The sequence below is a fragment of the Physeter macrocephalus genome, chromosome 6, assembly GCF_002837175.3.
Source record: "Physeter macrocephalus isolate SW-GA chromosome 6, ASM283717v5, whole genome shotgun sequence".
Taxonomy (NCBI): domain Eukaryota; kingdom Metazoa; phylum Chordata; class Mammalia; order Artiodactyla; family Physeteridae; genus Physeter; species Physeter macrocephalus.
In genome coordinates, this window is record NC_041219.1 from 46,173,207 (window position 1) to 46,185,030 (window position 11,824).

The 11,824-nt window shown below is 47.6% G+C and overlaps 1 protein-coding gene across 1 annotated transcript in view; it reads left to right on the forward strand.

Moving 5' to 3' along the window:
- Nucleotides 1-1,636: 1,636 nt before the first annotated feature.
- LOC112065880 (uncharacterized) overlaps nucleotides 1,637-11,824 on the forward strand; it is a 59,320-nt gene continuing 49,132 nt past the window's right edge. The window contains exon 1 of the mRNA XM_024127142.2: nucleotides 1,637-1,753. Coding sequence (XP_023982910.2) covers nucleotides 1,637-1,753 — 117 coding nt within the window. The remainder of the gene's footprint in view (nucleotides 1,754-11,824) is intronic.

The following is an 11,824-nucleotide window of genomic DNA, read 5'->3' on the forward strand; positions in this document are numbered from 1 at the left end:
TGACCAAGGATATGACCTCCCTAGGGCAGTCCACCACCAATGACTGGTCCATGCAGGGGTACAAAGGGCTGGCCCCCTACCTTGATTCAGGACAACTCTGAAGGACCATCCCAGCTCCTGAGCTCCCCATGGAATTGGGTCAGGCTCCCAGCTGCATCGAAGTTCAACTTTTGTCCAGTGCAGCTTCTCTGATTTACTCAAAGGCCGGTTGCTGAGAGGCTGCCCAGTAAGCTTTCTGCATGCACCAATAAGAGACTCCAGCTTTGTTTCCCAGGGCACCCAACCTAAGATAAGAGGCTTACAGTTGAAAGGGACTAGTGGTATAACTGACGGTTGCTATGACGATGCAGTAGTTCCTCCCAATAAGCATCTCTGCTTCCTCGCTGGCTCTAGGGCTGGGTCTTCCTAGATGAATGTTTACTAAATGGAACATAGTTTGAGGGAGGTCAGGGTGGTGATCATTTCAGCCTCCAGCATAGCAGGGTAGGCCGGGCGACAACTTTGCAAGGGAGGTAAAGCTTGGCCCTGACACTTCATCCTTTTTCTGAACCTCCCTCACACAGCCCATCAGGTCCCCCCACCGTCCTAGGACGGAGACGTGAGGTACTTCACCCAGCCCAGCCGGCTTCTCTCTTTCAACAAGGACTGAGGGCCCACAAGGTGCAGGGCTCCTTCCCTTACCCATCTCGCCATCACAGTGCCCTGGACCAGGTCCCATCTCTGATCCCTGCAGTAGACGACACACACGTGCATTAATTCCCACCAGCTGCATTCTTACCATGGTGCTTTCCCTTGGGTTCCTGTTCCTGGTCTCAAGGAATTTCCTCCTCTGGTGAGACAGCAGCTCAGTCCCCATTTAGAATCTGGAAAAGTCTCCAGGCTGAAGGTGGTATAGACGCTCAGAGGCCCTCAGATGGGCTCCAGAAAAAAATTTCATCCAAACCTCTCGTATTGCCACTGAGGAAACAGAAGTATTTTAACCAATCCTGCAGGCCGGGACAGGCCGGCGGGGAAATGCTTTTCCAACGACTGAGAGGTTCGTTTCAATTTGATTCTCTCACCACCCAGCACCAGCCGCCTCCCGCCCTTTGGATGGTTTCCAGGCACGAATTTGCTTCCAGGTGCGCAATGGGCGCGGGGAAGGCGGGGTGCGGGCGCGTACCGTGGGGGAGGGGAGCGGAGGCAGGTGGGGGCCAGAGGAGCCGTTCTGGGGCCGGGGGCTGCCTGCGTGGCTGGGAGGTGGGGAGGTGGGGTGAAGGGGTGGAGGAGGGAGGGAGAGAGCGAGTGTGCGTTTGTGTGGGTGGTCCTCACCGCCCCACCCCCAACCCCCGTTCTCCTTCCTTCTAGAACCCCTTCGGGGGCGGGGCGAGTCTCCATCCTGGCCGCGACTTATGCGACACTCTTTTGGAGAAAGAGAGCTTCCAGAATTGAGGGCAGTGGGGTGACAGGCCGAATGGAAGGGGAGGGAGGCATTTCATCCTTCCCGCGACATAGAGTTCGAAGAAGACCCGCCTCCTGCAGACCCGGAATTCGGCCCCTCGAGAGCGGCTCGGGCCGCGCCGGCAGCCGCCCGGTGCGAGGACGCAGGTGGGCGCTGCGGGGTTTAGGGAGAACGCGAGCAGAAAGGGGGAGACGCATGAGGGGGCGCTGGACGGTCCACGGAGGCCCCGGCCGCCGCGGGACCCCAAACACGCAGCGCCGCGAGGACCTCGGGCGGCGAGGACCTCCGGCGCGGGTCAACCCCCAGGAGGCCGTGCGGCGCTTCCCGGGCGGGACTGGAGCCCCCCCTGGCGGCCCCGCTCCTTACTGCAGCCCTGGCCCGCGTCCTCCCCGGGCGGACGCGGGGACCCGGGCAGGCGTCGCGAGAGCGTCCAGCGGCTGCCTACCAAGGCCTGCAGTTCCTTCGCGCTTAGGCTGCTACTGATCTGGCCTTAATTTAGAGAGAAAGGGGAAGAAGGGTCTTCCTTCCGACCCCTGTGTGAGAAAATGGAGAGGAATACACATACACTCCGGTGGGGTTCTCTAGACGTTTTTAGTTCAAGGACCACTTCGGGGTCAAAGATTCTAAAGCACATCTCCTACTGCCGCCGTACAAAGTCTTAGGAAGCTTTTAATTGGACAGTCACTGAAAAGTTGGATTTGGCACTTGGGAATGGGGCTTCAGATATGTATAGAAAACAGAATAATGTTTTTGTTTGTTTTTACAAATTGTTGATTCGTTTGTGATTTGATTCTTTGAACGTTGCTTCTTAAACTGCCGGGAGGATCTTCGGGGTCAGCTCAGAACCAGTATTGGAGAATACTTTTGATTCACCAGGCAGGAATTGTAAGGATCGTCAGTTTGTTTTAGGTTGAATTGATGGCACCAGGGACATCCTGGGATCCTGGAGTATTCTAGAACTGTGTCTGCGTTGGGCTAGAGGTTGATAGAGTACGGTTTATCAAAGTAATGTAAGACAGAAAGGGCTTCCGAATGTAACCGATTTAGTGATAAGACCCACCGTATCTGCATCATTTAGAAGAAAATACTTATTTGGTCCATCGATACAGGGCTAGAAAGAAATAGATTTCACCTTCTTCCTTGGTCTCATAACATTTATTCTTCCGAAGTTCCAACTTAAACACTTTCTGTTACACTTTTAGCACACCATCTCTTGTTGCTTTTGGAAATGGAGGGCAATTTATCATTAAACTTCTACATGATAAATTTCCAAATAATTGAAAACAATTATTAATTGTATGCGTTTCAACCTTCTTTCCTCCAGGTTAAATAATGAAAGTCTTTAACATATCTTCGTATCATGTATTTTCTGTCTCTTCTCTCTCTAGCTTTTGTCATCCATCTTCAAACATGAAACTGTACGATGATATATAATAATAATGCTCACAAAGAATATGTAAATTAAGCATCCCAAATGCCCTCTTTATACATTGCAACTGACTTCATATCCTTGGAGACAGTGGGAGACCAGCTCATATTGGAAGAATTCATAGTCCTAAGTTTTAAACCAAGTATATGTGAAAATAGCCACCCAACCGCTCCCAGCACCTATTACGCTACCCCCTGCCTTCAACTTGAAAATAGATTGGATGTTGTTTATATAGCTGTTTCTCAAAAGTGTTTTCAGGTCAACTAATATCTTCAGTTGAAATAAAACTTTGCTTTCCTAAATTGGGATTTTACTAGGACAATGAGGCAAATACTGTTGGCTTTACCCAAGGGAGCTTTATGATTTTCCTTGTTTTTTTGGAGCCTTATGCTTTAGATACATAGTTGGAGAGTAACTGAAGTTTATAACACCAAAAAAAAAATAAAAAGCCCTCATCTGTTTGGTTCATCCTGGTAGGTTTTTAGTTCATTACTAATTCATAAGGGAACACACACCTACTCAGTGTCTAAATCTGCCTTGAGCTCTTTGTGTTTTCCTTTGCCTCTTATCAATCGCTGTCTGCGGAGACAGCTCCAAAGAAGAATGTCTGGGCATCTACCCTTTGCCCCAGAAACTCGCAGTTGGAGGATCCTGAAAGCAAACATGAAAAAAAAAAAAAGCCAAGGTATTTAACCCAGCAAATAGCGCGCCGCCACAGCCCCCTCCCCGCCCCCGCCCCGTTCGTTCTAGATGTTTCGTTGTCAAGGCACATGCAAAACTTTCTTGATACTCTGGCACTTGTCACCCAAGAGTAGAATTTTGTCCTATGAAGTAAAAAAAAAAAAAAAAAAAAGAAAACGTATCCATTCAGTTTACCATTATGGAAAGTGCCAGGTGGATAGGAAAGGAGAGTATATAGCTTCTCTTGTCCATAGCATTTGATTATAAAACATTTAGTAGGAAAAGTATAAGAAACTGCTACCTGAACATCTAAAGTTGTAACTCTAGTCTCCAGCTCAGCACCCTGTTTGCTTTTGTCATCCATCCGCGTTTGCAGCTATTTTCTCTTTGTCTTTGGGCTGTTTTGCTGCTAGTCAGTTAGCGTCCCAGGGCAGTCAGCAGCTCAGCATCAGTCCCCTGCCTGGCACAGAGGCAGAGCCCTCTCAGAAGCTGTGTTCAGGGTAGGACCAAGTCTCATGTGGTCTTCTGGTAGTCTCTGCACCCTGTGTTCCCTCTTCCACGGATCTCCTCCAATTCCCACAGGGAACGAGTCAGTAGTCTCCAGTCCACATGTACTCTACGTTATGCCATGTGTACGAAATGGACTATGTTTTTTGACAAGCCACCAAATCCTTTCCAAGAATGTTCTGAAATCAAGTATGAAGTGAGAAGTGGCAGTGCAAGAAGGGACAAACCTGACCTCGGCTGGGCTCTGCCACGTACTAGATGGGTCACTCTGGACTGAACACAGTGTCCAGATTTGTGCTGGAGCATGATACTCCTTCCCTCGTTAGGAATGATGCAGCATGTGAAGATTAAGTGAGATCGTAATGGCCAACATTTATTGAGCACTTGCTATGCCCAGCATGGGTCTTAGTGCACTGAATCATTTAATCAATGAGATAATGCCAGTAGGGTGCCTGGCTCGGCGTCCTACACAAAATAAATGGTAGATAAAAATAGCATGAAAAATTTATTCAGTGAGAAAAGAGACTATAGATAGAAAACTTCTTAATGCCTCTTTAGCCTATTGGAAATGGAATTTATGTACACAGTCAAAACTCTTCTGTTTTACTGTGTGAAAACTGACATATAATGTTCAAAGGTTGCAATTTTAACTGCTTTTTAAGCTTCTTGGTGTGATGTATTTTAAGTTTAAGAATATGTCAAGTTATTGTAAGCTGCATACATTTCATTTGAATGTTTATATTTTGGCATTACTGATTTAAAATGCATAAGTATTTTTAAAAATTGAGCTACATACTTAAAAGTTATTGTAGGATTAAAGAAAATACTTATATTTAATTTAAATTTATTTTTATATAAATAATTTTATAAAATATATAATATTTAGCACAGTTTTATTTTATTTTTTAAATTAATTAATTTATTTTTTTTTGCGGTACGCGGCCTCTCACTGTTGTGGCCTCTCCCGTTGCGGAGCACAGGCTCCGGACGCGCAGGCTCAGCGGCCATGGCTCACGGGCCCAGCCGCTCCGCGGCACGCGGGATCTTCCCGGACCGGGGCACGAACCCATGTCCCCTGCATCGGCAGGCGGACTCTCAACCACTGTGCCACCAGGGAAGCCCTAGCACAGTTTTAATATGGTATGTGCTCAATAGCAGCTTAGCTGTTATTATCACTATTATTAGCTGGACCTCTGAAATAATAGTCAAAATAAAAATGTCCATGGGAGAAATAACTTATTTTTAAATATTCTTGAATATTCTTCTGGTACATTCTTTCGGCAGCCTGAGCTTTCTCAGGCAGACGTTTTAAGGGGCTTGTGGTCCTCATCCTAGGGACAGCCTTGAGCTGCTGGAAACATGCTAGTGTTTGTTCAAGTCTCTAAGTGTGGGGAGGTGGCTGAAATTGATTGTGCTAAAAGCTGCAATTCTTACAGGCCAAGGTTGAGGTCTAGTGGAGAAGAGGACTCAGAGGAACCTGACTAAAGTTTGGTGGAGGACAATCTTTGTCACTTTGCGTAGCAACTGTGCAGAGCCGCCTCTGTCCTTTTATGGATGATGGTCCCTGTTGATGGACATTTGAGTACGGTGGGGTGAAGGTTTCATAAACCCAAGCTATCTTCAAGAAAACAGATATTAAATGGAAATTCGTTTTTCAAAAATGATTAATGCAGCATATAAAGAAATGGTATAATAATCAATCTGAGGTTGGGTTGTTTTTTGTTTTTTTAAGAATTCTGAACTATTATCCCTTTCCTAGGACTAACCTCGTAAAACTGTGTGTGACAAACTGTTTATTACCTAAGGTGCCACGGCCTGCTGCTTGGGTTTATAATCCTGGTTCTGACACTGATAACCTACATGGTTGTGAAATGTAAGTTATCGGTGCCAGATAACGCTGTGTCTCATTGTCTGCATCTGTAAAATGGGATAATAATCTCATAGGGTTGTTGTGAAATTTAAGCTAATGAGTCCATGTAAAGCCCTTAATAACTGTTAACTAGCTTAATCCAACTTTTTCTCACCTCCCACACCCAGGCCTAGAGAAGTCTTGGGAAGGACCAAGGATGACCATGTGGTGCTTGCTTTTGTACCTTTAGTCTGCAATATCTCTCCTATTTCTGTATCTTAAAAACTTCTCCAGCGTTCACTGATGATTTCACAGGTACCTATTCCCTAAACCCCTTGCTGATACCACTGACTTGCCATTAGCATCCTATGTGTATTTTCCATTATCGAATTAACTTTAGCTCTCCATTCATTACAGTTTTTGGGTTCTTGTCTAATCTTGGCTACTCATCTTTTGACCCCCACCAACTCAATAAACCTTTAAGCATTTGCTGAGGGTCTCAACTCATGTGGGATACACAAACGGGGTGAGATGAAGTTTTCTTTCACAGAGAATACACAGTTCCATTATGGCTACTAGCTTTCCAAGCTCTATCAAGTGCCAAAAGTTCTAGCAGAGGTAATTGCTTTGTTTTAAATACATGTCCTGGAAACCTAGAGGAGTCAGAATCTTCAAGGAAGGAGGAGTGGGCTTGAGGTAGGTCTTCAAGGATGCTTAGAGTTTGATAGGTGGCCTCGGCAGGAGACAGGTGCCTGGGGAGACTGGAGAGCCAACCTTGCCTGTGGGGAGAGAATTCCGATTTGGGGTTGGATGGGTAGGGCAGGACCAAATTATGGTGGACTTTGGAAATCAGCTCTTTAGATGTGATAAGAGAGGAAATGGAGAGGCCCTGTGCATCTTTTCTTTTTTAAAAAAATTAATTTATTTATTTTTGGCTGTGGTGGGTCTTCGTTGCTGCGCGCGGGCTTTCTCTAGTTGCGGCGAGCGGGGGCTACTCTTCGTTGTGGTGCGCGGGCTTCTCACTGCGGTGGCTTCTCTTGTTAAGAGAGCGCTGGCTCTAGGCGTGCGGGCTTCAGTAGTTGTGGCCCACGGGCTCAGTTGTTCCGCGGCATGTGGGCTCTTCCCCAACTAGGGCTCGAGCCTGTGTCCCCTGCATTGGCAGGCGGATTCTTAACCACTGCGCCACCAGGGAAGTCCCAGCCCTGTGTATTTTAAACAAAGTCGTAGGTAAATACAGCCCCTACTAAAAGAGCCTGCGTTAGGGTAATAAGATCAGTGGAATCAATACAACCTGGGAACTTTTCATGAAAAGCAACTTTTAAGTGTTTATTTACATCTCAGTTTTTGTCCTTAATCAGTAGGAATAGTAAGTGTAATTGAGATTGTGACACGTTTTATTCTCTCTCCACTTCATGAAAAAAAAATGCTAACCTCCGATCCCGGTGGCACCTGGCATTGATCTTTCTTTTATGGTGACATTCCCTCTGTGAATTAGGGACCCAGTACATTCTCCCTTTCAAGAACACAGCAATGCGTTTGTTCACTAAATATTGAAATTCTGCTACATGCTGGATACAGTATTAAGGGCTATAAATAAACAGAGAAGTACAATAAATTCTTGTTTTTGTGGGTTTACTGTCTTGTTGAAAATTGACATCTATATAAATACAAAAATAGAGTAGCCCAGGGACTTCCCTGGTGGTCCGGTGGTAAAGAATCCGCCTTCCAATGCAGGGGACGTGGGTTCAATCCCTGGCCGGGGAACTAAGATCCCACATGCCGTGCAGCAGCTAAGCCCACACGCCACAACTACTGAGCCCACACACCTCAACTAGGTGTGAAGCCCGCGAGCCGCAACAAGAGCCTGCGCGCTGCAACAAAAGATCCTGCATGCCGCAACTAAGACTTGAGGCAGCCAAAAATTAAAACAAACAAAAAAAAGAGTAGCCCAGGGGTTGCCAAACTTTTTCTATAAAAAGCCAGATAGTAAAGATTTTAGGCTTTGTGGTCACACAGTCTATTCAACTCTGTCACTGTAGCGTGAAAAGCACCCATGGACCCTAGCTAACTAGGTACACGAGTGCTGCAGTGGTCCAATCAAATTTACTTATGGACTGAAATTTAAATTTCATATAAGTTTCCTGTGTCATGAAGTATTCTCCTTTTGATTTTTGCTCACCGCTTAACAATGTAAAAGATACACCTAGTTTGCAGGCCATACAAAAATCAGCGGCAGGCTAGATTTGGCCCACGGGCCACGTTTCGTTGACTCCTGGAGTGGGCTATGACAGACCTCGAACGTACAAAATGCTACAGAATACAGAGCAGGCAGGGCTTAACTATTGCTGCAGGACTGAGGTAGGATTGAGAATGCTTCCAGGAGGAGGGGAATTTTACACAGGCTTTGACACTTGAGTATTTGTTTACCTGGGGTCAGTTGAAGGGGGTGGAGGATAAGGACCAGTGGAGAGCTGATTCCAGGCTCCTTGAGCAAAGGCATAAGGGCAGCAAGGCCTACAGGGCCTGGCGTATTCGGAGCCCTGACCGGTTTGCTGTGGCTTGAGCTCGGGTAACAGGAAGCAGGAGAATGGCCCGAAGCGGGCGGAGAAATTGGGCCAAGTTTTGTGAAGGGCCTTTATTGCCATGCCAGAGCGTTTGGATTTTATTTCATAGGCAGTGGAAACCTTGGCAGTTTCCCAGCAGAGAAGTGATTCAAAGCGTATCAGTGTTTTAGACATTCCAGGGCAGGGGCATGGGGGCCAGGTTAGAGGAGGGGGCCCAGGAGCATTTAGTGGTCGCGTTAGGCAGGCGGGCTAGGATCCGGGAGTGTGGGCCATCCCCAGATGGTGGGTTGTGGGCACTGCCAGATGGAAAAGAGGCTTTATTGGAGTCCAGGGAGTGAAGCCAAAAGCTGAGAGCCAGAAACAGCCTGGCAGGCACTGCCTGGCAGGACTAGGGGGGCAAGGTATTGGGAGAGATGAGAGCAAGAGATGGAGGGTGTGGGAAGGGGCAGAGATGGGCCCCTAGTTCCTGCAAGAGCCGGACCGGACCTTTGGGGAAAAGATCTCATTTTTTATTATAAAAACAACACTTAATAATTGTAAAAAAGTAAAACAGCACAGAGATACATATGGTCCTCCTTCTCGACCTCCCTCCTCCCACACCTATAGGGGGAGTAACCGTTCACCATGGGGTATGTGTCCTCCCCAACTCTCTGTTCTACGCTCATGCAAATATATAGATCATGTCTTTTTAAATAAAAATGGAAAGCGTACATATTTTTATGCAATTTACTTTTACTGAAAATATCTATGTTGCAGACATCTTTCCTGTCAGCACGTATATATGTACCACGTTCTTTTTAACAATTTCGTCCTTTTTCAGAGTATGGGTGTGCCATAATTTATCTGTGGGTGGGCATTCACGTCGTTGCCATCCATCTAGGCTTTTAGATAAGGCCACAGCACACACACAGTGAATGCACGTGAACCCTTGCAGTGGAATCTCGGGCTCAGGTTTGCCTGTACAGTTTGCTCGGTGCTGCTGGATTAGGGCAGGAGGCCGGTGCAGCCAACAGGGGCTGCCCTGACCACTTACATTTGGGCAGGAAAATGGACCTTGACTTGAGTGACGCATATGAAGTAGAACCAGTAGGACCTGGCACGATAGATAAGGTAGTAGCAGGAGTTTTAAAAATGGGTAAAAGTGTCCTAGTTCATCAGCAAATCCCACTGGCTTTATCTTCAGAATTAATCCAGAGTCGGTCCGTCTCTTCCTCCCCCCACCCCAAAGCCCATTCTAATCTCAACCCCCTCCCGCCCCTGCACGAGGGAAGCAGTCCCCAGAGCAAATGGAATGATCCCTTTAAAATGTAAGTGAGACCAGGCCACGCCTCGCCTCAGAATCCTTCACCGGCTTCCCAGCCGCTCAGAATTAAGTCCAGCTCCCCACCGAGACCTCCAGGGCCCTGAGGGCGCTTGCCCTTATGGCTCCTGCACCATCCCATCTAAACAGCCCCCCAAGGCTTCCCCGGTGGCGCGGTGGTTAAGAATCCGCCTGCCAGTTCTGGGGACACGGGTTCGAGCCCTGGTACCGGAAGATCCCATGTGCCCCGGAACAACTCAGCCCGTGAGCCATGACTACAGAGCCTGCGCTCTAGAGCCCGCGAGCCGCAACTACTGAAGCCCACGCGCCTAGAGCCCGAGCTCCGCAACAAGAGAAGCCACCGCGATGAGAAGCCCGTGCACGGCAACGAAGAGTAGCCCCTGCTCGCCGCAACTAGAGAAAGCCCACGCGCAGCAACGAAGACCCAACACAGCCACAAATAAATAAATAAATAAAATAAATTTAAAAATAAAAATAAATAGCCCCTCACCCATCTCCCCTCTGACCACTTACCACATGCAAGGTCCCTTCTTATTTGTTCCAGCGTTTACCATCTGTCTCCCTGCTAGAATGGAAGCTTCCCGAGCATAGAGACTTTGTCGCCTCTTTCACTGCTGCATGCTCTGTGCCTAGCACCGTGCCTGGCACAGACGGGTGGGCAGTAGACATTTGTTTTCTGGAATGATGCCAGATGGGTTGCACTGATTCAGACTGAGAGCTGGGTGAAGATGTCAGCAGGTGGAGAGTATAGCATTGCCGCACGGTAATCAGGAAGGCTGACATTGTCATTCTGCTGGTACCATGGACCTATTAAAAAATGTTCCATTGTGTTTATTAACACATTCATTCCCATAGCAAATAGTTGTTGATTACCTGCTATGGAGAGGCAGAGCCGAGCCAGACAGCCCGGGCTGAATCCTGTCTCGGCCACTACCAGGCGTGTGACCTCATACCAGCCCTTCATCCTGCTGTCCCTCAGCTGCCTAGTCTATAAAGTGGGCATGTTAGTCATATTTCCTTCATCTGTTTGTTGGGAGGGTGAAATAAGTTAATGTATGTGGAGTGCTTAGAACCGCGCTGGCACATGAACTTGCAAGTATTGCTGTTACTACTGTTTCTGCCACGTGCTGGGACGGCTCCAGGTGGTGGATGTACGGAGATGACAATATAGTTCTTACCCTTAAGGAGCTCTCGCGTCAGGTGTGCACAGGGAGCCCGGGCTCCCCGGTGAGTCTTATCTGAGGAGCACGGGGCTGCGCTGCCCGCCCCTCCCCGCAAGGCCAGGCACCTGCTCTAACCCGGGCTCCTGCCCCGGGGTCCCAGCACTTCCCGGCTCCCCACCACCGGCTCCAGCGCATCCTTCGCTCAGCAGCTCAGCATCGGTCAGGTCCACGCCCCTCCCTGCACGATCTGGCCCTCCTCTTGTGCTAGCCCTCTCTTGCTTAACCACCATGCAGCTTCACAGAAGCTGGATTTTGAGGTGTTTTGTTTTGTTTTCTTTAATCAGGCCTGAGGAAATGCCAGCCTCCCTCCTGTGACCCCTGCTTGGCCTCCGTGCTTCCCGGGCTGGCTGCTTCCCGTCCTCAGGGCTCCACTTCTTAGAGAGGCCTTCTCTTCCTATCAACATGTGCTGGACATTTCCTGAATATTTATTTATCTATGCACTTGTTTGTCTCTTCACTAAACCAGCGGTTCCCAAGCATTTTTGTCTCAGCACCACTCCTTACTTGTAGACACTAAGGACTCCAAAGAGATGTGGTTTATGTGGATTACATCTAACGATATTAAAGCTGAGAAATTGAAAAAAATAGGTATTCATGCATTTGAAAATAACAATAAGCCCACCATTAAATGTTAACATAAATAGCATATTTTTATGAAAGATAACTATTAAAAAAAAAACCATGCAGTGAGTCGAGTGGCATTGTTTTACATTTTTGTAAATCTCTCTCTCTTTTTTTTTTTTTTTTTTCTTTTTTGCGGTACGCGGGCCTCTCACTGTTGTGGCCGCTCCCGTTGTGGGGCACACGCT